Source organism: Salmo salar, chromosome 07 (assembly GCF_965601325.2).
Source record: "Salmo salar chromosome 07, fSalSal1, whole genome shotgun sequence".
Lineage (NCBI taxonomy): Eukaryota > Metazoa > Chordata > Actinopteri > Salmoniformes > Salmonidae > Salmo > Salmo salar.
The window spans coordinates 4,964,499-4,992,394 of NC_138297.1; the positions used below are offsets into that span (position 1 = coordinate 4,964,499).

General features: G+C 50.4%; 1 protein-coding gene across 1 annotated transcript in view; it reads left to right on the forward strand.

Annotated features, from left to right (window-relative positions):
- Positions 1-27,896, forward strand: part of dachb (dachshund b) — a 133,667-nt gene that overhangs the window by 86,489 nt on the left and 19,282 nt on the right. Inside the window, 1 exon segment of the mRNA XM_045721440.2 lies at positions 2,054-2,169. Coding sequence (XP_045577396.2) covers positions 2,054-2,169 — 116 coding nt within the window.

Genomic DNA, 27,896 nt, shown 5'->3' on the forward strand with positions numbered 1-27,896 from the left:
ATAATAAACACAAGTGAAATAAACAATAAAAATGAACAGTAAACATTACACTCACAGAAGTTCCAAAACATTTCAAATGTCATATTATGTCTATATATACAGTGTTGTAATGATGTGCAAACAGTTAAAATATAAAATGGAAAATAAATAAACATAAATATGGGTTGTATTTACAATGGTGTTTGTTCTTCACTGGTTGCCCTTTTCTTGTGGCAACAGGTCACACATCTTGCTGCTGTGATGTCACACTGTGGTATTTCACCCAGTAGATATGGGAGTTTATCAAAATTAGATTTGTTTTCTAATTCTCTGTGGGAAATATGTGTCTCTAATATGGTCATACATTTGGCAGGAGGTTAGGAAGTGCGGCTCAGTTTCCACCTCATTTTGTGGGCAGTGTGCACATAGCCTGTCTTCTCTTGAGAGCCAGGTCTGCCTACGGTGGCCTTTCTCAATAGCAAGGCTATGCTCACTGAGTCTGTACATAGTCAAAGCTTTCCTTAAGTTTGGGTCAGTCACAGTGGTCAGGTATTCTGGACCAGCTTGCTTATGAGACTCTTCTCCAGGTTCATCTCTCTGTAGGTGATGGCTTTGTTATGGAAGGTTTGGGAATCGCTTCCTTTTAGGTGGTTGTAGAATTTAACGGCTCTTTTCTGGATTTTGATAATTAGCGGGTATCGGCCTAATTCTGCTCTGCATGCATTATTTGGTGTTTTACGTTGAACACAGAGGATATTTCTGCAGAATTCTGCATTCAGAGTCTCAATTTGGTGTTTGTCGCATTTTGTTAATTATTGGTTGTTGAGTGGACCCCAGACCTCACAACCATAAAGGGCAATGGGTTCTATAACAGTGCACGCTGACACGGTCGCCAGGTGTACGGTGTTTCCTCTGATACATTGGTGCGGTTGGCTTCCAGGTTAAATGGGTATTTATGTCAAGAAGCAGTGCGGCTTGGTTGGGTTGTGTTTCGGAGGACGCATGGCTCTCGACCTTCGTCTCTCCTGATTCTGTATGGGAGTTGCAGCGATGAGACAAGACTGTAACTACCAATTAGGGAGAAAAAAGGGTAATAAAAAAAATGTATAAAAATATGCAGAATTAGGCCGATACTCGCTAATTATCCAAATCCAGAAAAGAGCTGTTAAATTCTAATTGTAATTTATTTATTTTACCTTTTGTACTTTAACTATTTGCACATCGTTACAACACTGAATATAAACATAATATGACATTTGAAATGTCTCTATTATTTTTTTTACTTTTGTGAGTGTAATGTTGTTATTGTTTATTTCACTTTTGTTTATTATCTATATGTGTTTTCTATGCCTGTAAAGCCCCCTTTGAATGGAAAGTGAATTGAGAGGGAGAGAGAAAGAGAGATGAGAAGAGTAGTGGATAGATAGATAGATAGATAGATAGATAGATAGATAGATAGATAGATAGATAGATAGATAGATAGATAGATAGATAGATAGATAGATAGATAGATAGATAGATAGATAGATAGATAGATAGATAGATAGATAGATAGATAGATAGATAGATAGATAGATAGATAGATAGATAGATAGATAGATAGATAGAGAGAAGACTAGGGGATAGAGGGAGAGAGAAAGAGAGATGAGAAGAGTAGGGGATAGATAGAGAGAGAGAAGACTAGGGGATAGAGGGAGAGAGGAAGAGAGATGAGAAGAGTAGGGGATAGATAGAGAGAGAGAAGACTAGGGGATAGAGGGAGAGAGGAAGAGAGATGAGAAGAGTAGGGGATAGATAGAGAGAGAGAAGACTAGGGGATAGAGGGAGAGAGAAAGAGAGATGAGAAGAGTAGGGGATAAATAGATAGAAGAGAAATTAAGGGACCATGTCTGAAAGACAATTCATGACCTCTTCAACATTACCTGTTACCTTTCCTTTCTCTTGTACAGACACATACACATACCTTTCACCTGTGTGTGTGTGTGTGTCTGTGTCTGTCTGTATGTGTGTGTGTGTGTCTGTGTTCTTGTGTCTTTTAATTTGTCAAGTCTTTCTTTTCTCCCCCTCCTCTCAGCTCTCGTCCGGGCCGACCTCCAAAGCACTCTGTTGGGGGAGGGATTCAGGAAAGCTCCAGGCTTCTCCATCCTGGGGTTCACGGCCTGCTGTCACCTGGCATGCTCTCTCACAAAGGTAAGACTGGGAGGTGTGTGTGTGTGTGTGTGTGTGTGAGAGAGAGAGAGAGAGAGAGAGAGAGAGAGAGAGAGAGAGAGAGAGAGAGAGAGAGAGAGAGAGAGAGAGAATCAATGTGTGTGGAGGGAGAGAGAGAAGACTAGGGGATAGAGGGAGAGAGAGAAAGAAGACTAGGGGATAGAGGGAGAGAGAGAGGGAAAAGACTAGGGGATAGAGGGAGAGAGAGAGAAGACTAGGGGAGGGAGGGAGAGAGAAGACTAGGGGATAGAGTGAGAGAGAGAGAGAAGACTAGGGGAGAGAGAGAGAGAGAGAGAGAGAGAGAGAGAGAGAGAGAGAGAAGACTAGGGGATAGAGGGGAGAGAGAGAAGACTAGGGGATAGAGGGAGAGAGAGAAAACTAAGGGATAGAGGGAGGGAGCGAGAGAAGACTAGGGGATAGAGGGAGAGAGAGAGAAGACGGGGATAGAGGGAGAGAAGACTAGGGGAGAGAGAGAGAAGACTAGGGGAGAGAGAGAGAAGACCAGGGGATAGAGAGAGAGAAGACCAGGGGATAGAGGGAGAGAAGACTAGGGGATAGAGGGAGAGAGAAAGGATATGAAATCCATAGCATGACTTGAGAAGGGGAGAGAGAAACAGGAGGCCCGCTGAAGGAGATTGGTGACAAATTTTAAGAACGGAGACAAATTTGACCCTTTGAACAATTACAGAGGCATTTGTGTGAACAGTAACCTGGGGAAGGTTATCTGTAGTATCATCAATGTAAGAGTTCTAAACTTCCTTAATAAGCACAATGTCTTGAGTAAAAGCCCAATTGGATTTATACCAAAACATCGCATGACCATATTTACGCTCTCTACACCCTGATAGATAAACATGTTCATCAAAATAAAACCAGCTTGTATGCTGGCTTTGTCTTTTCTTCCAAAAGGCATTTGATTCCATTTGGCATACAGGACTGTTCTACATAGTTATTGAAAGTGGTGTAGGGGGTAAAACATATGACATAGTTAAATCAATGTATGCTGGCAATACGTGCTGCATTAAAATTGTCAAGAAAAGATCCGAATTCTTTAACCAGAGACGAGGCCTTCGCCAGGGTTGCAATCTGAGCCCTGCACTCTTCAATATTTACATCAACGAAATTGGCCACTATTCTAGAAAAATCCTCAGCCCCTGGTGTTAGTCTCCACGAGGGAGTTTTCAGCTGTTATCGTGACTGCTGTATACATTCCACGTCAGGACAATAAAAAATAAAAAGCTGGTTCTTAACGAACTGTAAAAGGCTTTAAACAAGCAGGAAACCATGCACCCAGAGGCTGCTATTATGGTCGCCGGCGATTTTAATCCGGCGTCACTAACGGCACGTGATGCTCAACTTCCATCAACACGTCTCCAACACCACCAGGGGGCGATAAAGACCACTGCTATTCTACCCACAAGCAAGCGTACAAGGCCCTCCCTCCTCCACCGTTCAGCAAATCAGATCATGACTCCGTACTCTTGCTTCCTGTTTACAAGCAGAAACTCTAACAGGAAGTATCCATGACTCGCTCCTTTGAGAAAACGGTCACCAGAATCGGAGGGTATGCTTAAGGACTGTTTAGCTAGCGGTAATTGGATAATTTTTTAGACACTCCACGATAACATTGATGAGCTAACCGTCTCCGTCACCGGATTCATTAGAAAATGCATCAGCGACGTTGCCCCCACGGGGAAGGTTCACTGCTTCTCCAATCAAAAGCCCTGGATTAACACAGAGGTTGGTGCTAAACTAAAGGACAGGGCTACCACACACAGAGCTATCCCAGACAACCCTGGGGATACCACACACAGAGCTATCCCAGACAACCCTGGGGATACCACACACAGAGCTATCCCAGACAACCCTGGGGATACCACACACAGAGCTACCACACACAGAGCTATCCCAGACAACCCTGGGGCTACCACACACAGAGCTACCACACACAGAGCTACCACACACAGAGCTATCCCAGACAACCCTGGGGATACCACACACAGAGCTACCACACACAGAGCTATCGCAGACAACCCTGAGGATACCACACACAGAGCTACCACACACAGAGCTATCCCAGACAACCCTGGGGATACCACACACAGAGCTATCCCAGACAACCCTGGGGATACCACACACAGAGCTACCACACACAGAGCTATCCCAGACAACCCTGGGGATACCACACACAGAGCTACCACACACAGAGCTATCGCAGACAACCCTGAGGATACCACACACAGAGCTACCACACACAGAGCTATCGCAGACAACCCTGAGGATACCACACACAGAGCTACCACACACAGAGCTATCCCAGACAACCCTGGGGATACCACACACAGAGCTATCCCAGACAACCCTGAGGATACCACACACAGAGCTACCACACACAGAGCTATCCCAGACAACCCTGGGGATACCACACACAGAGCTATCCCAGACAACCCTGAGGATACCACACACAGGGCTACCACACACAGAGCTATCCCAGACAACCCTGAGGATACCACACACAGAGCTACCACACACAGAGCTATCCCAGACAACCCTGGGGATACCACACACAGAGCTATCCCAGACAACCCTGGGGATACCACACACAGAGCTATCCCAGACAACCCTGAGGATACCACACACAGAGCTACCACACACAGAGCTATCCCAGACAACCCTGGGGATACCACACACAGAGCTATCCCAGACAACCCTGGGGATACCACACACAGAGCTACCACACACAGAGCTATCCCAGACAACCCTGGGGATACCACACACAGAGCTATCCCAGACAACCCTGGGGATACCACACACAGAGCTATCCCAGACAACCCTGAGGATACCACACACAGAGCTACCACACACAGAGCTATCCCAGACAACCCTGGGGATACCACACACAGAGCTATCCCAGACAACCCTGGGGATACCACACACAGAGCTATCCCAGACAACCCTGGGGATACCACACACAGAGCTATCCCAGACAACCCTGAGGATACCACACACAGAGCTACCACACACAGAGCTATCCCAGACAACCCTGGGGATACCACACACAGAGCTATCCCAGACAACCCTGGGGATACCACACACAGAGCTATCCCAGACAACCCTGGGGATACCACACACAGAGCTATCCCAGACAACCCTGGGGATACCACACACAGAGCTATCCCAGACAACCCTGGGGCTACCACACACAGAGCTATCCAAGCAACCCTGGGGCTACCACACACAGAGCTACCACACACAGAGCTATCCCAGACAACCCTGATGCTACCACACAGAGAGCTATCACACACAGAGCTACCACACACAGAGCTATCCCAGACAACCCTGATGCTACCACACACAGAGCTACCACACACAGAGCTATCCCAGACAACCCTGATGCTATCACACACAGAGCTACCACACACAGAGCTGTCCCAGACAACCCTGATGCTACCACACACAGAGCTATCCCAGACAACCCTGATGCTATCACACACAGAGCTACCACACACAGAGCTATCCCAGACAACCCTGATGCTACCACACACAGAGCTATCCCAGACAACCCTGATGCTACCACACACAGAGCTATCCCAGACAACCCTGATGCTACCACACACAGAGCTATCCCAGACAACCCTGATGCTACCACACACAGAGCTATCCCAGACAACCCTGATGCTACCACACACAGAGCTACCACACACAGAGCTATCCCAGACAACCCTGATGCTATCACACACAGAGCTATCCCAGACAACCCTGATGCTACCACACACAGAGCTATCCCAGACAACCCTGATGCTACCACACACAGAGCTACCACACACAGAGCTATCCCAGACAACCCTGATGCTATCACACACAGAGCTACCACACACAGAGCTATCCCAGACAACCCTGATGCTACCACACACAGAGCTATCCCAGACAACCCTGATGCTACCACACACAGAGCTATCCCAGACAACCCTGATGCTACCACACACAGAGCTACCACACACAGAACTATCCCAGACAACCCTGATGCTACCACACACAGAGCTACCACACACAGAGCTATCCCAGACAACCCTGATGCTACCACACACAGAGCTATCCCAGACAACCCTGATGCTACCACACACAGAGCTATCCCAGACAACCCTGATGCTACCACACACAGAGCTATCCCAGACAACCCTGATGCTACCACACACAGAGCTATCCCAGACAACCCTGATGCTACCACACACAGAGCTATCCCAGACAACCCTGATGCTACCACACACAGAGCTATCCCAGACAACCCTGATGCTACCACACACAGAGCTATCCCAGACAACCCTGATGCTACCACACACAGAGCTATCCCAGACAACCCTGATGCTACCACACACAGAGCTATCCCAGACAACCCTGATGCTACCACACACAGAGCTATCCCTGACAACCCTGATGCTACCACACACAGAGCTATCCCAGACAACCCTGATGCTACCACACACAGAGCTATCCCAGACAACCCTGATGCTACCACACACAGAGCTATCCCAGACAACCCTGATGCTATCACACACAGAGCTATCCCAGACAACCCTGATGCTACCACACACAGAGCTACCACACACAGAGCTATCCCAGACAACCCTGATGCTACCACACACAGAGCTATCCCAGACAACCCTGATGCTACCACACACAGAGCTATCCCAGACAACCCTGATTCTACCACACACAGAGCTATCCCAGACAACCCTGATGCTATCACACACAGAGCTATCCCAGACAACCCTGATGCTACCACACACAGAGCTATCCCAGACAACCCTGATGCTATCACACACAGAGCTATCCCAGACAACCCTGATGCTACCACACACAGAGCTACCACACACAGAGCTATCCCAGACAACCCTGATGCTATCACACACAGAGCTACCACACACAGAGCTATCCAAGACAACCCTGATGCTACCACACACAGAGCTATCCCAGACAACCCTGATGCTACCACACACAGAGCTATCCCAGACAACCCTGATGCTACCACACACAGAGCTACCACACACAGAGCTATCCCAGACAACCCTGATGCTACCACACACAGAGCTACCACACACAGAGCTATCCCAGACAACCCTGATGCTACCACACACAGAGCTATCCCAGACAACCCTGATGCTACCACACACAGAGCTATCCCAGACAACCCTGATGCTACCACACACAGAGCTATCCCAGACAACCCTGATGCTACCACACACAGAGCTATCCCAGACAACCCTGATGCTACCACACACAGAGCTATCCCAGACAACCCTGATGCTACCACACACAGAGCTATCCCAGACAACCCTGATGCTACCACACACAGAGCTACCACACACAGAGCTATCCCAGACAACTCTGATGCTACCACACATAGAGCTACCACACACAGAGCTATCCCAGACAACCCTGATGCTACCACACACAGAGCTATCCCAGACAACCCTGATGCTACCACACACAGAGCTATCCCAGACAACCCTGATGCTACCACACACAGAGCTATCCCAGACAACCCTGATGCTACCACACACAGAGCTATCCCAGACAACCCTGATGCTACCACACACAGAGCTATCCCAGACAACCCTGATGCTACCACACACAGAGCTATCCCAGACAACCCTGATGCTACCACACACAGAGCTATCCCAGACAACCCTGATGCTACCACACACAGAGCTATCCCAGACAACCCTGATGCTACCACACACAGAGCTATCCCAGACAACCCTGATGCTACCACACACAGAGCTATCCCAGACAACCCTGATGCTATCACACACAGAGCTATCCCAGACAACCCTGATGCTACCACACACAGAGCTATCCCAGACAACCCTGATGCTACCACACACAGAGCTATCCCAGACAACCCTGATGCTACCACACACAGAGCTATCCCAGACAACCCTGATGCTACCACACACAGAGCTATCCCAGACAACCCTGATGCTACCACACACAGAGCTATCCCAGACAACCCTGATGCTACCACACACAGAGCTATCCCAGACAACCCTGATGCTACCACACACAGAGCTATCCCAGACAACCCTGATGCTACCACACACAGAGCTATCCCAGACAACCCTGATGCTACCACACACAGAGCTATCCCAGACAACCCTGATGCTACCACACACAGAGCTATCCCAGACAACCCTGATGCTACCACACACAGAGCTATCCCAGACAACCCTGATGCTATCACACACAGAGCTATCCCAGACAACCCTGATGCTACCACACACAGAGCTATCCCAGACAACCCTGATGCTACCACACACAGAGCTATCCCAGACAACCCTGATGCTACCACACACAGAGCTATCCCAGACAACCCTGATGCTATCACACACAGAGCTATCCCAGACAACCCTGATGCTACCACACACAGAGCTATCCCAGACAACCCTGATGCTATCACACACAGAGCTATCCCAGACAACCCTGATGCTACCACACACAGAGCTACCACACACAGAGCTATCCCAGACAACCCTGATGCTATCACACACAGAGCTACCACACACAGAGCTATCCCAGACAACCCTGATGCTACCACACACAGAGCTATCCCAGACAACCCTGATGCTACCACACACAGAGCTATCCCAGACAACCCTGATGCTACCACACACAGAGCTACCACACACAGAGCTATCCCAGACAACCCTGATGCTACCACACACAGAGCTACCACACACAGAGCTATCCCAGACAACCCTGATGCTACCACACACAGAGCTATCCCAGACAACCCTGATGCTACCACACACAGAGCTATCCCAGACAACCCTGATGCTACCACACACAGAGCTATCCCAGACAACCCTGATGCTACCACACACAGAGCTATCCCAGACAACCCTGATGCTACCACACACAGAGCTATCCCAGACAACCCTGATGCTACCACACACAGAGCTATCCCAGACAACCCTGATGCTACCACACACAGAGCTATCCCAGACAACCCTGATGCTACCACACACAGAGCTATCCCAGACAACCCTGATGCTATCACACACAGAGCTACCACACACAGAGCTATCCCAGACAACCCTGATGCTACCACACACAGAGCTATCCCAGACAACCCTGATGCTACCACACACAGAGCTATCCCAGACAACCCTGATGCTACCACACACAGAGCTATCCCAGACAACCCTGATGCTACCACACACAGAGCTATCCCAGACAACCCTGATGCTACCACACACAGAGCTACCACACACAGAGCTATCCCAGACAACCCTGATGCTATCACACACAGAGCTATCCCAGACAACCCTGATGCTACCACACACAGAGCTATCCCAGACAACCCTGATGCTATCACACACAGAGCTATCCCAGACAACCCTGATGCTACCACACACAGAGCTACCACACACAGAGCTATCCCAGACAACCCTGATGCTATCACACACAGAGCTACCACACACAGAGCTATCCCAGACAACCCTGATGCTACCACACACAGAGCTATCCCAGACAACCCTGATGCTACCACACACAGAGCTATCCCAGACAACCCTGATGCTACCACACACAGAGCTACCACACACAGAGCTATCCCAGACAACCCTGATGCTACCACACACAGAGCTACCACACACAGAGCTATCCCAGACAACCCTGATGCTACCACACACAGAGCTATCCCAGACAACCCTGATGCTACCACACACAGAGCTATCCCAGACAACCCTGATGCTACCACACACAGAGCTATCCCAGACAACCCTGATGCTACCACACACAGAGCTATCCCAGACAACCCTGATGCTACCACACACAGAGCTATCCCAGACAACCCTGATGCTACCACACACAGAGCTATCCCAGACAACCCTGATGCTACCACACACAGAGCTATCCCAGACAACCCTGATGCTACCACACACAGAGCTATCCCTGACAACCCTGATGCTACCACACACAGAGCTATCCCAGACAACCCTGATGCTACCACACACAGAGCTATCCCAGACAACCCTGATGCTACCACACACAGAGCTATCCCAGACAACCCTGATGCTATCACACACAGAGCTATCCCAGACAACCCTGATGCTACCACACACAGAGCTACCACACACAGAGCTATCCCAGACAACCCTGATGCTACCACACACAGAGCTATCCCAGACAACCCTGATGCTACCACACACAGAGCTATCCCAGACAACCCTGATTCTACCACACACAGAGCTATCCCAGACAACCCTGATGCTATCACACACAGAGCTATCCCAGACAACCCTGATGCTACCACACACAGAGCTATCCCAGACAACCCTGATGCTATCACACACAGAGCTATCCCAGACAACCCTGATGCTACCACACACAGAGCTACCACACACAGAGCTATCCCAGACAACCCTGATGCTATCACACACAGAGCTACCACACACAGAGCTATCCAAGACAACCCTGATGCTACCACACACAGAGCTATCCCAGACAACCCTGATGCTACCACACACAGAGCTATCCCAGACAACCCTGATGCTACCACACACAGAGCTACCACACACAGAGCTATCCCAGACAACCCTGATGCTACCACACACAGAGCTACCACACACAGAGCTATCCCAGACAACCCTGATGCTACCACACACAGAGCTATCCCAGACAACCCTGATGCTACCACACACAGAGCTATCCCAGACAACCCTGATGCTACCACACACAGAGCTATCCCAGACAACCCTGATGCTACCACACACAGAGCTATCCCAGACAACCCTGATGCTACCACACACAGAGCTATCCCAGACAACCCTGATGCTACCACACACAGAGCTATCCCAGACAACCCTGATGCTACCACACACAGAGCTACCACACACAGAGCTATCCCAGACAACTCTGATGCTACCACACATAGAGCTACCACACACAGAGCTATCCCAGACAACCCTGATGCTACCACACACAGAGCTATCCCAGACAACCCTGATGCTACCACACACAGAGCTATCCCAGACAACCCTGATGCTACCACACACAGAGCTATCCCAGACAACCCTGATGCTACCACACACAGAGCTATCCCAGACAACCCTGATGCTACCACACACAGAGCTATCCCAGACAACCCTGATGCTACCACACACAGAGCTATCCCAGACAACCCTGATGCTACCACACACAGAGCTATCCCAGACAACCCTGATGCTACCACACACAGAGCTATCCCAGACAACCCTGATGCTACCACACACAGAGCTATCCCAGACAACCCTGATGCTACCACACACAGAGCTATCCCAGACAACCCTGATGCTACCACACACAGAGCTATCCCAGACAACCCTGATGCTATCACACACAGAGCTATCCCAGACAACCCTGATGCTATCACACACAGAGCTATCCCAGACAACCCTGATGCTACCACACACAGAGCTATCCCAGACAACCCTGATGCTACCACACACAGAGCTATCCCAGACAACCCTTATGCTATCACACACAGAGCTATCCCAGACAACCCTGATGCTACCACACACAGAGCTATCCCAGACAACCCTGATGCTATCACACACAGAGCTATCCCAGACAACCCTGATGCTACCACACACAGAGCTACCACACACAGAGCTATCCCAGACAACCCTGATGCTATCACACACAGAGCTACCACACACAGAGAAATCCCAGACAACCCTGATGCTACCACACACAGAGCTATCCCAGACAACCCTGATGCTACCACACACAGAGCTATCCCAGACAACCCTGATGCTACCACACACAGAGCTACCACACACAGAGCTATCCCAAACAACCCTGATGCTACCACACACAGAGCTACCACACACAGAGCTATCCCAGACAACCCTGATGCTACCACACACAGAGCTATCCCAGACAACCCTGATGCTACCACACACAGAGCTATCCCAGACAACCCTGATGCTACCACACACAGAGCTATCCCAGACAACCCTGATGCTACCACACACAGAGCTATCCCAGACAACCCTGATGCTACCACACACAGAGCTATCCCAGACAACCCTGATGCTACCACACACAGAGCTATCCCAGACAACCCTGATGCTACCACACACAGAGCTATCCCAGACAACCCTGATGCTATCACACACAGAGCTATCCCAGACAACCCTGATGCTACCACACACAGAGCTATCCCAGACAACCCTGATGCTACCACACACAGAGCTATCCCAGACAACCCTGATGCTACCACACACAGAGCTATCCCAGACAACCCTGATGCTATCACACACAGAGCTATCCCAGACAACCCTGATGCTACCACACACAGAGCTATCCCAGACAACCCTGATGCTACCACACACAGAGCTATCCCAGACAACCCTGATGCTACCACACACAGAGCTATCCCAGACAACCCTGATGCTACCACACACAGAGCTATCCCAGACAACCCTGATGCTACCACACACAGAGCTATCCCAGACAACCCTGATGCTACCACACACAGAGCTATCCCAGACAACCCTGATGCTACCACACACAGAGCTATCCCAGACAACCCTGATGCTATCACACACAGAGCTATCCCAGACAACCCTGATGCTACCACACACAGAGCTATCCCAGACAACCCTGATGCTACCACACACAGAGCTATCCCAGACAACCCTGATGCTACCACACACAGAGCTATCCCAGACAACCCTGATGCTATCACACACAGAGCTATCCCAGACAACCCTGATGCTACCACACACAGAGCTATCCCAGACAACCCTGATGCTATCACACACAGAGCTATCCCAGACAACCCTGATGCTACCACACACAGAGCTACCACACACAGAGCTATCCCAGACAACCCTGATGCTATCACACACAGAGCTACCACACACAGAGAAATCCCAGACAACCCTGATGCTACCACACACAGAGCTATCCCAGACAACCCTGATGCTACCACACACAGAGCTATCCCAGACAACCCTGATGCTACCACACACAGAGCTACCACACACAGAGCTATCCCAAACAACCCTGATGCTACCACACACAGAGCTCCCACACACAGAGCTATCCCAGACAACCCTGATGCTACCACACACAGAGCTATCCCAGACAACCCTGATGCTACCACACACAGAGCTATCCCAGACAACCCTGATGCTACCACACACAGAGCTATCCCAGACAACCCTGATGCTACCACACACAGAGCTATCCCAGACAACCCTGATGCTACCACACACAGAGCTATCCCAGACAACCCTGATGCTACCACACACAGAGCTATCCCAGACAACCCCTGATGCTACCACACACAGAGCTATCCCAGACAACCCTGATGCTACCACACACAGAGCTATCCCAGACAACCCTGATGCTACCACACACAGAGCTATCCCAGACAACCCTGATGCTACCACACACAGAGCTATCCCAGACAACCCTGATGCTACCACACACAGAGCTATCCCAGACAACCCTGATGCTACCACACACAGAGCTATCCCAGACAACCCTGATGCTACCACACACAGAGCTATCCCAGACAACCCTGATGCTACCACACACAGAGCTATCCCAGACAACCCTGATGCTACCACACACAGAGCTATCCCAGACAACCCTGATGCTATCACACACAGAGCTATCCCAGACAACCCTGATGCTACCACACACAGAGCTATCCCAGACAACCCTGATGCTATCACACACAGAGCTATCCCAGACAACCCTGATGCTACCACACACAGAGCTACCACACACAGAGCTATCCCAGACAACCCTGATGCTATCACACACAGAGCTACCACACACAGAGCTATCCCAGACAACCCTGATGCTACCACACACAGAGCTATCCCAGACAACCCTGATGCTACCACACACAGAGCTATCCCAGACAACCCTGATGCTACCACACACAGAGCTACCACACACAGAGCTATCCCAGACAACCCTGATGCTACCACACACAGAGCTACCACACACAGAGCTATCCCAGACAACCCTGATGCTACCACACACAGAGCTATCCCAGACAACCCTGATGCTACCACACACAGAGCTATCCCAGACAACCCTGATGCTACCACACACAGAGCTATCCCAGACAACCCTGATGCTACCACACACAGAGCTATCCCAGACAACCCTGATGCTACCACACACAGAGCTATCCCAGACAACCCTGATGCTACCACACACAGAGCTATCCCAGACAACCCTGATGCTACCACACACAGAGCTATCCCAGACAACCCTGATGCTACCACACACAGAGCTATCCCAGACAACCCTGATGCTACCACACACAGAGCTATCCCTGACAACCCTGATGCTACCACACACAGAGCTATCCCAGACAACCCTGATTCTACCACACACAGAGCTATCCCTGACAACCCTGATGCTACCACACACAGAGCTATCCCAGACAACCCTGATGCTACCACACACAGAGCTATCCCTGACAACCCTGATGCTACCACACACAGAGCTATCCCAGACAACCCTGATGCTACCACACACAGAGCTATCCCAGACAACCCTGATGCTACCACACACAGAGCTATCCCAGACAACCCTGATGCTACCACACACAGAGCTATCCCAGACAACCCTGATGCTACCACACACAGAGCTATCCCAGACAACCCTGATGCTACCACACACAGAGCTATCCCAGACAACCCTGATGCTACCACACACAGAGCTATCCCAGACAACCCTGATGCTACCACACACAGAGCTATCCCAGACAACCCTGATGCTACCACACACAGAGCTATCCCAGACAACCCTGATGCTACCACACACAGAGCTATCCCAGACAACCCTGATGCTACCACACACAGAGCTATCCCAGACAACCCTGATGCTACCACACACAGAGCTATCCCAGACAACCCTGATGCTACCACACACAGAGCTATCCCAGACAACCCTGATGCTACCACACACAGAGCTATCCCAGACAACCCTGATGCTACCACACACAGAGCTATCCCAGACAACCCTGATGCTACCACACACAGAGCTATCCCAGACAACCCTGATGCTACCACACACAGAGCTATCCCAGACAACCCTGATGCTACCACACACAGAGCTATCCCAGACAACCCTGATGCTACCACACACAGAGCTATCCCTGACAACCCTGATGCTACCACACACAGAGCTATCCCAGACAACCCTGATGCTACCACACACAGAGCTATCCCAGACAACCCTGATGCTACCACACACAGAGCTATCCCAGACAACCCTGATGCTACCACACACAGAGCTATCCCAGACAACCCTGATGCTACCACACACAGAGCTATCCCAGACAACCCTGATGCTACCACACACAGAGCTATCCCAGACAACCCTGATGCTACCACACACAGAGCTATCCCAGACAACCCTGATGCTACCACACACAGAGCTATCCCAGACAACCCTGATGCTACCACACACAGAGCTATCCCAGACAACCCTGATGCTACCACACACAGAGCTATCCCAGACAACCCTGATGCTACCACACACAGAGCTATCCCAGACAACCCTGATGCTACCACACACAGAGCTATCCCAGACAACCCTGATGCTACCACACACAGAGCTATCCCAGACAACCCTGATGCTACCACACACAGAGCTATCCCAGACAACCCTGATGCTACCACACACAGAGCTATCCCAGACAACCCTGATGCTACCACACACAGAGCTATCCCAGACAACCCTGATGCTACCACACACAGAGCTATCCCAGACAACCCTGATGCTACCACACACAGAGCTATCCCAGACAACCCTGATGCTACCACACACAGAGCTATCCCAGACAACCCTGATGCTATCACACACAGAGCTACCACACACAGAGCTATCCCAGACAACCCTGATGCTACCACACACAGAGCTATCCCAGACAACCCTGATGCTACCACACACAGAGCTACCACACACAGAGCTATCCCAGACAACCCTGATGCTATCACACACAGAGCTACCACACACAGAGCTATCCCAGACAACCCTGATGCTACCACACACAGAGCTATCCCAGACAACCCTGATGCTACCACACACAGAGCTATCCCAGACAACCCTGATGCTACCACACACAGAGCTACCACACACAGAGCTATCCCAGACAACCCTGATGCTACCACACACAGAGCTACCACACACAGAGCTATCCCAGACAACCCTGATGCTACCACACACAGAGCTATCCCAGACAACCCTGATGCTACCACACACAGAGCTATCCCAGACAACCCTGATGCTACCACACACAGAGCTATCCCAGACAACCCTGATGCTACCACACACAGAGCTATCCCAGACAACCCTGATGCTACCACACACAGAGCTATCCCAGACAACCCTGATGCTACCACACACAGAGCTATCCCAGACAACCCTGATGCTACCACACACAGAGCTATCCCAGACAACCCTGATGCTACCACACACAGAGCTATCCCAGACAACCCTGATGCTACCACACACAGAGCTATCCCAGACAACCCTGATTCTACCACACACAGAGCTATCCCTGACAACCCTGATGCTACCACACACAGAGCTATCCCAGACAACCCTGATGCTACCACACACAGAGCTATCCCAGACAACCCTGATGCTACCACACACAGAGCTATCCCAGACAACCCTGATGCTACCACACACAGAGCTATCCCAGACAACCCTGATGCTACCACACACAGAGCTATCCCTGACAACCCTGATGCTACCACACACAGAGCTATCCCAGACAACCCTGATGCTACCACACACAGAGCTATCCCAGACAACCCTGATGCTACCACACACAGAGCTATCCCAGACAACCCTGATGCTACCACACACAGAGCTATCCCAGACAACCCTGATGCTACCACACACAGAGCTATCCCAGACAACCCTGATGCTACCACACACAGAGCTATCCCAGACAACCCTGATGCTACCACACACAGAGCTATCCCAGACAACCCTGATGCTACCACACACAGAGCTATCCCAGACAACCCTGATGCTACCACACACAGAGCTATCCCAGACAACCCTGATGCTACCACACACAGAGCTATCCCAGACAACCCTGATGCTACCACACACAGAGCTATCCCAGACAACCCTGATGCTACCACACACAGAGCTATCCCAGACAACCCTGATGCTACCACACACAGAGCTATCCCAGACAACCCTGATGCTACCACACACAGAGCTATCCCAGACAACCCTGATGCTACCACACACAGAGCTATCCCAGACAACCCTGATGCTATCACACACAGAGCTACCACACACAGAGCTATCCCAGACAACCCTGATGCTACCACACACAGAGCTATCCCAGACAACCCTGATGCTACCACACACAGAGCTATCCCAGACAACCCTGATGCTACCACACACAGAGCTATCCCAGACAACCCTGATGCTACCACACACAGAGCTATCCCAGACAACCCTGATGCTACCACACACAGAGCTACCACACACAGAGCTATCCCAGACAACCCTGATGCTATCACACACAGAGCTATCCCAGACAACCCTGATGCTACCACACACAGAGCTATCCCAGACAACCCTGATGCTATCACACACAGAGCTATCCCAGACAACCCTGATGCTACCACACACAGAGCTACCACACACAGAGCTATCCCAGACAACCCTGATGCTATCACACACAGAGCTACCACACACAGAGCTATCCCAGACAACCCTGATGCTACCACACACAGAGCTATCCCAGACAACCCTGATGCTACCACACACAGAGCTATCCCAGACAACCCTGATGCTACCACACACAGAGCTACCACACACAGAGCTATCCCAGACAACCCTGATGCTACCACACACAGAGCTACCACACACAGAGCTATCCCAGACAACCCTGATGCTACCACACACAGAGCTATCCCAGACAACCCTGATGCTACCACACACAGAGCTATCCCAGACAACCCTGATGCTACCACACACAGAGCTATCCCAGACAACCCTGATGCTACCACACACAGAGCTATCCCAGACAACCCTGATGCTACCACACACAGAGCTATCCCAGACAACCCTGATGCTACCACACACAGAGCTATCCCAGACAACCCTGATGCTACCACACACAGAGCTATCCCAGACAACCCTGATGCTACCACACACAGAGCTATCCCAGACAACCCTGATGCTACCACACACAGAGCTATCCCAGACAACCCTGATGCTACCACACACAGAGCTATCCCAGACAACCCTGATGCTACCACACACAGAGCTATCCCAGACAACCCTGATGCTACCACACACAGAGCTATCCCAGACAACCCTGATGCTACCACACACAGAGCTATCCCAGACAACCCTGATGCTACCACACACAGAGCTATCCCAGACAACCCTGATGCTACCACACACAGAGCTATCCCAGACAACCCTGATGCTACCACACACAGAGCTATCCCAGACAACCCTGATGCTACCACACACAGAGCTATCCCAGACAACCCTGATGCTACCACACACAGAGCTATCCCAGACAACCCTGATGCTACCACACACAGAGCTATCCCAGACAACCCTGATGCTACCACACACAGAGCTATCCCAGACAACCCTGATGCTATCACACACAGAGCTACCACACACAGAGCTATCCCAGACAACCCTGATGCTACCACACACAGAGCTATCCCAGACAACCCTGATGCTACCACACACAGAGCTATCCCAGACAACCCTGATGCTACCACACACAGAGCTATCCCAGACAACCCTGATGCTACCACACACAGAGCTATCCCAGACAACCCTGATGCTACCACACACAGAGCTACCACACACAGAGCTATCCCAGACAACCCTGATGCTACCACACACAGAGCTACCACACACAGAGCTATCCCAGACAACCCTGATGCTACCACACACAGAGCTACCACACACAGAGCTATCCCAGACAACCCTGATGCTACCACACACAGAGCTACCACACACAGAGCTATCCCAGACAACCCTGATGCTACCACACACAGAGCTACCACACACAGAGCTATCCCAGACAACCCTGATGCTACCACACACAGAGCTACCACACACAGAGCTATCCCAGACAACCCTGATGCTACCACACACAGAAGCCCTGATGCTACCACACACAGAGCTACCACACACAGAGCTATCCCAGACAACCCTGATGCTACCACACACAGAGCTATCCCAGACAACCCTGATGCTACCACACACAGAGCTATCCCAGACAACCCTGATGCTACCACACACAGAGCTATCCCAGACAACCCTGATCCTACCACACACAGAGCTATCCCAGACAACCCTGATGCTACCACACACAGAGCTATCCCAGACAACCCTGATGCTACCACACACAGAGCTATCCCAGACAACCCTGATGCTACCACACACAGAGCTATCCCAGACAACCCTGATGCTACCACACACAGAGCTATCCCAGACAACCCTGATGCTACCACACACAGAGCTATCCCAGACAACCCTGATGCTACCACACACAGAGCTATCCCAGACAACCCTGATGCTACCACACACAGAGCTATCCCAGACAACCCTGATGCTATCACACACAGAGCTACCACACACAGAGCTATCCCAGACAACCCTGATGCTACCACACACAGAGCTATCCCAGACAACCCTGATGCTACCACACACAGAGCTACCACACACAGAGCTATCCCAGACAACCCTGATGCTATCACACACAGAGCTACCACACACAGAGCTATCCCAGACAACCCTGATGCTACCACACACAGAGCTATCCCAGACAACCCTGATGCTACCACACACAGAGCTATCCCAGACAACCCTGATGCTACCACACACAGAGCTACCACACACAGAGCTATCCCAGACAACCCTGATGCTACCACACACAGAGCTACCACACACAGAGCTATCCCAGACAACCCTGATGCTACCACACACAGAGCTATCCCAGACAACCCTGATGCTACCACACACAGAGCTATCCCAGACAACCCTGATGCTACCACACACAGAGCTATCCCAGACAACCCTGATGCTACCACACACAGAGCTATCCCAGACAACCCTGATGCTACCACACACAGAGCTATCCCAGACAACCCTGATGCTACCACACACAGAGCTATCCCAGACAACCCTGATGCTACCACACACAGAGCTATCCCTGACAACCCTGATGCTACCACACAAAGAGCTATCCCAGACAACCCTGATTCTACCACACACAGAGCTGTCCCTGACAACCCTGATGCTACCACACACAGAGCTATCCCAGACAACCCTGATGCTACCACACACAGAGCTATCCCTGACAACCCTGATGCTACCACACACAGAGCTATCCCTGACAACCCTGATGCTACCACACATAGAGCTATCCCAGACAACCCTGATGCTACCACACACAGAGCTATCCCTGACAACCCTGATGCTACCACACACAGAGCTATCCCAGACAACCCTGATGCTACCACACACAGAGCTATCCCAGACAACCCTGATGCTACCACACACAGAGCTATCCCAGACAACCCTGATGCTACCACACACAGAGCTATCCCAGACAACCCTGATGCTATCACACACAGAGCTATCCCAGACAACCCTGATGCTACCACACACAGAGCTATCCCAGACAACCCTGATCCTACCACACACAGAGCTATCCCAGACAACCCTGATGCTACCACACACAGAGCTATCCCAGACAACCCTGATGCTACCACACACAGAGCTATCCCAGACAACCCTGATGCTACCACACACAGAGCTATCCCAGACAACCCTGATGCTACCACACACAGAGCTATCCCAGACAACCCTGATGCTACCACACACAGAGCTATCCCAGACAACCCTGATGCTACCACACACAGAGCTATCCCAGACAACCCTGATGCTACCACACACAGAGCTATCCCAGACAACCCTGATGCTACCCCACACAGAGCTATCCCAGACAACCCTGATGCTATCACACACAGAGCTACCACACACAGAGCTATCCCAGACAACCCTGATGCTACCACACACAGAGCTATCCCAGACAACCCTGATGCTACCACACACAGAGCTATCCCAGACAACCCTGATGCTACCACACACAGAGCTACCACACACAGAGCTATCCCAGACAACCCTGATGCTATCACACACAGAGCTATCCCAGACAACCCTGATGCTACCACACACAGAGCTATCCCAGACAACCCTGATGCTATCACACACAGAGCTATCCCAGACAACCCTGATGCTACCACACACAGAGCTACCACACACAGAGCTATCCCAGACAACCCTGATGCTATCACACACAGAGCTACCACACACAGAGCTATCCCAGACAACCCTGATGCTACCACACACAGAGCTATCCCAGACAACCCTGATGCTACCACACACAGAGCTATCCCAGACAACCCTGATGCTACCACACACAGAGCTACCACACACAGAGCTATCCCAGACAACCCTGATGCTACCACACACAGAGCTACCACACACAGAGCTATCCCAGACAACCCTGATGCTACCACACACAGAGCTATCCCAGACAACCCTGATGCTACCACACACAGAGCTATCCCAGACAACCCTGATGCTACCACACACAGAGCTATCCCAGACAACCCTGATGCTACCACACACAGAGCTATCCCAGACAACCCTGATGCTACCACACACAGAGCTATCCCAGACAACCCTGATGCTACCACACACAGAGCTATCCCAGACAACCCTGATGCTACCACACACAGAGCTATCCCAGACAACCCTGATGCTACCACACACAGAGCTATCCCAGACAACCCTGATGCTACCACACACAGAGCTATCCCTGACAACCCTGATGCTACCACACACAGAGCTATCCCTGACAACCCTGATGCTACCACACACAGAGCTATCCCAGACTACCCTGATGCTACCACACACAGAGCTATCCCTGACAACCCTGATGCTACCACACACAGAGCTATCCCAGACAACCCTGATGCTACCACACACAGAGCTATCCCAGACAACCCTGATGCTACCACACACAGAGCTATCCCAGACAACCCTGACGCTACCACACACAGAGCTATCCCAGACAACCCTGATGCTATCACACACAGAGCTATCCCAGACAACCCTGATGCTACCACACACAGAGCTATCCCAGACAACCCTGATCCTACCACACACAGAGCTATCCCAGACAACCCTGATGCTACCACACACAGAGCTATCCCAGACAACCCTGATGCTACCACACACAGAGCTATCCCAGACAACCCTGATGCTACCACACACAGAGCTATCCCAGACAACCCTGATGCTACCACACACAGAGCTATCCCAGACAACCCTGATGCTACCACACACAGAGCTATCCCAGACAACCCTGATGCTACCACACACAGAGCTATCCCAGACAACCCTTATGCTACCACACACAGAGCTATCCCAGACAACCCTGATGCTACCACACACAGAGCTATCCCAGACAACCCTGATGCTATCACACACAGAGCTACCACACACAGAGCTATCCCAGACAACCCTGATGCTACCACACACAGAGCTATCCCAGACAACCCTGATGCTACCACACACAGAGCTATCCCAGACAACCCTGATGCTACCACACACAGAGCTATCCCAGACAACCCTGATGCTACCACACACAGAGCTATCCCAGACAACCCTGATGCTACCACACACAGAGCTACCACACACAGAGCTATCCCAGACAACCCTGATGCTACCACACACAGAGCTACCACACACAGAGCTATCCCAGACAACCCTGATGCTACCACACACAGAGCTACCACACACAGAGCTATCCCAGACAACCCTGATGCTACCACACACAGAGCTACCACACACAGAGCTATCCCAGACAACCCTGATGCTACCACACACAGAGCTACCACACACAGAGCTATCCCAGACAACCCTGATGCTACCACACACAGAGCTACCACACACAGAGCTATCCCAGACAACCCTGATGCTACCACACACAGAAGCCCTGATGCTACCACACACAGAGCTACCACACACAGAGCTATCCCTGACAACCCTGATGCTACCACTCACAGAGCTACCACACACAGAGCTATCCCAGACAACCCTGATGCTACCACACACAGAAGCCCTGATGCTACCACACACAGAGCTACCACACACAGAGCTACCACACACAGAGCTATCCCTGACAACCCTGATGCTACCACACACAGAGCTACCACACACAGAGCTATCCCAGACAACCCTGATGCTACCACACACAGAGCTACCACACACAGAGCTATCCCTGACAACCCTGATGCTACCACACACAGAGCTACCACACACAGAGCTATCCCTGACAACCCTGATGCTACCACACACAGAGCTATCCCAGACTACCCTGATGCTACCACACACAGAGCTATCCCAGACAACCCTGATGCTACCACACACAGAGCTACCACACACAGAGCTATCCCAGACAACCCTGATGCTACCACACACAGAGCTACCACACACAGAGCTATCCCAGACAACCCTGATGCTACCACACACAGAGCTACCACACACAGAGCTATCCCAGACAACCCTGATGCTACGGCCGAAGAAAGGAACAAGAACAAGAAGATCCCGCTATGACCTCCGCAGAGATGCCTCTCTACCAGATCAACTCAATGCATTTTATGCACGCTTTGACAACGACAACAACATCCTGCTGGATGTGAGGGCCGTCACCGACCCAGAGGACTGGGTGATCTCTCTCTCCGAGCTAGCTAGCGTTCTCAGAGCATGCGCAGAACAGCTGGCTGGCATATTCACGGTCATTTTCAACCTCTCCTCGTCCCAGTCTGTAATTCCCCACATGTTTTACGATGACCCCAACAATCCCTGTTCCTAAGACCTCCAAGGCTTCATGCCACAATGACTACCACCCTGTAGCACTCACATCTGTCATCATGAAGTGCTTTGAAAGGCTGGTTATGGCTCACATCAACTCCATCATCACAGACACCTTAGACCCACTCCAATTTCCGACCCCGCTCCAACAGAGCCATAGATGACGCAATCTCAATTGTACTCCACACCGCCCTCACCCACCTGGACAAAAAGGAACACCTATGTGATAATGCTGTTCAGCGTTCAACACCGTTATCACCTCTGAGCTCGTCACCAGGCTCAGGACTCTGAGAGCATATTGACTGGCTGCATCACTGCTTGGAATGGCAATGCATGGCGCTACAGAGGGTGGTGCGGACAGCCCAGTACATGACTGGGGCCGAGCTCCCGGCCATCTAGTAACTCTATGCCAGGCGGTGTGAATAAAAGGCCCCGGAAAATTGTCAAAAATCCCAACCACCCAAGCCACAGAGCTTTTTATCTCTTAAATAGCTAACAAAATAGATACACGGACCGAGTTTACCTTGTATCTTTATTGACCTTTTATTTCAGTATTTGCACTGCCTTTATGCACACTCACAGGTCCCTACACAGTCCCCACACACTGCCACACAAACACACACTCCATCATCTGATCACTCACACATAATATGCCCATACATTTATACTGATTCTACACACCCTCACACCCACTCACATACAAGCTGCTGCTACTCTGTTTATCTCATATCCTGCTGTAGCCTGGTACCAGAGCTGATGTAGGCCAAGGTAAGCATGTTGTTTAACCAATGGTATCTTCTAAAACAGAGAGGAATATGCAAAGGATGAATATGTAAGCTAGCTAGCTATCTACATGAGGTAAGAAAACATGTAATGAATGTAGAATCTCATTTGGGTCCCTTGGAAACTGACCAACACTTTAACTCCTGACCTGTCAATCATTTGTTCCCTGGCTTATTCATTCATTGTCATGTCAAACAAAAAGTTCTGCCCACTATATTCCAACTATAGAATTAGAATGATCATTCCATTTCCATGATTCCAACAGTTCACCAATTAACTTGGCCTACATATTTTGGCCAAGCTCTGTCAGAGTGACCATCGGCGTCGCACAGTGTGGAAATTATAATTATTATTATTTTTTTTTAAGTTGGATTGAACAGTATAAACCAATCAGAATGGAGACAGCTGCATTGCAGTCACTTATAATGTATGTGTTGCCACTCTGGGGTCATGAACTATGAAGCATAATTAGAGCTTTTACTATTAAAAAACAAAATACCATCAAATACCTTACAAATGTAGAACAATATTGTGATATGATATTTTGGCTATATAGCCCAGTCCAGTCCTAGCCCAGTCCTAGCCTAGCCCAGTCCTAGCCCAGTCCAGCCCAGTCCTAGCCCAGTCCTAGCCTAGCCCAGTCCTATCCCAGTCCTACCCCAGTCCAGTCCTAGCCCAGCCCAGTCCTAGCCTAGCCCAGTCCTACCCCAGTCCTAGCCCAGTCCTAGCCCAGCCCAGTCCTAGCCCAGTCCTAGCCCAGTCCAGTCCTAGCCCAGCCCAGTCCAGTCCTAGCCCAGCCCAGTCCTAGCCCAGTCCTAGCCCAGCCCAGTCCTATCCCAGTGATAGCCCAGTCCTAGCCCAGCCCAGTCCTATCCCAGTCCTATCACAGTCCTAGCCCAGCCCATTCCTAGCCTAGCCCAGCCCAGTCCTATCCCAGTCCTAGCCCAGTCCAGCCCAGTCCTATCCCAGTTCTAGCCCAGCCCTATCCCAGTTCTAGCCCAGCCCAGTCCTAGCCCAGCCCAGTCCTAGCCTAGCCTAGCCCAGCCCAGTCCTATCCCAGTCCTAGCCCAGCTCAGTCCTCTCCTCAAATAAAAAAAGTGAACCTTGCCTGTTGATTGGATAACCAATAAGTGTTTTTCTGTCACTATGTTCTATAATCAAAAGGTCAGGGGTAAGAACGCAGTGAATATTCCGTTTCAATCTCGCAAATTACGGTGGCATGGATATGAAAGTGGTTCCGATGTATTGCAGCTAATATTTTGCTTGTCTGTCCATTTTCTTTCGGCAGACAAGTTGTAATTGTCAGTGTGCAATCAATGTGAAATATGAACTCTTCCCTCTTTCCAGTCACAAGATGGAGATTCTTGTTGTGTTTAATAATGTCAGGGTTGAGAAAGCTGCTGATGACAATGTGAATAACACGAGTTGTTAATACTTTCTACCGTCGATGACTACTCTAGACTTCCTGTCTGATTTATGTTCAGCTAACACCCTCTAACTTTCTACCGTCTACTCTCGACTTCCTGTCTGATTCATGTTCAGCTAACACCTTCTAACTTTCTACCGTCTACTCTAGACTTCCTGTCTGATTCATGTTCAGCTAACACCCTCTAACTTTCTGAGCAAAGAAAAGAGTGCCCTCATCCAGCTGGTCCTGGGGCTGAGTTCACAAACCTGTTCTACTAACACACTGAAGCCTCAGGACCCTCATCCAGCTGGTCCTGGGGCTGAGTTCACTAACCTGTTCTACTAACACACTGAAGCCTCAGGACCCTCATCCAGCTGGTCCTGGGGCTGAGTTCACAAACCTGTTCTACTAACACACTGAAGCCTCAGGACCCTCATCCAGCTGGTCCTGGGGCTGAGTTCACAAACCTGTTCTACTAACACACTGAAGCCTCAGGACCCTCATCCAGCTGGTCCTGGGGCTGAGTTCACAAACCTGTTCTACTAACACACTGAAGCCTCAGGACCCTCATCCAGCTGGTCCTGGGGCTGAGTTCACAAACCTGTTCTACTAACACACTGAAGCCTCAGGACCCTCATCCAGCTGGTCCTGGGGCTGAGTTCACAAACCTGTTCTACTAACACACTGAAGCCTCAGGACCCTCATCCAGCTGGTCCTGGGGCTGTGTTCACAAACCTGTTCTACTAACACACTGAAGCCTCAGGACCCTCATCCAGCTGGTCCTGGGGCTGTGTTCACAAACCTGTTCTACTAACACACTGAAGCCTCAGGACCCTCATCCAGCTGGTCCTGGGGCTGAGTTCACAAACCTGTTCTACTAACACACTGAAGCCTCAGGACCCTCATCCAGCTGGTCCTGGGGCTGAGTTCACAAACCTGTTCTACTAACACACTGAAGCCTCAGGACCCTCATCCAGCTGGTCCTGGGGCTGAGTTCACAAACCTGTTCTACTAACACACTGAAGTCTCAGGACCCTCATCCAGCTGGTCCTGGGGCTGAGTTCACTAACCTGTTCTACTAACACACTGAAGCCTCGGGACCAGAACATCCAATCAATCAGAATTAACCAAATTACAAAACAGTCAAAACAACACTATATTACCTATTGGGAAACACAAACACAAAGCTAAATGCAGTTCTATCTGGCTCTAAATCGACTATTTGACCATGGTCAAAACTAGTCCGACCGATATGTTTTTTTGGGGTCTGATTCCGATGTTTTGAGGGGACAAAACTAACCGATATACTGTTTTACGCTGGAGAAATAAAAAATTGTCATTTTTTTCCACACTGTAGTCTCATAAATTGCCATGCAAAACAGCAATTGTCCAATAAATTTGCTTCAAATGTTGATTTCTTACATTGTGTAATTAAGGAAATATCATGAGAGTTGCCGCAAGTGTTGAGACAAGCATGAGATTCCATTGTTTCATCCTATTAATTGAATATTGGTTATCGGTTGAATTATCGTCCGATTACCGATATAGC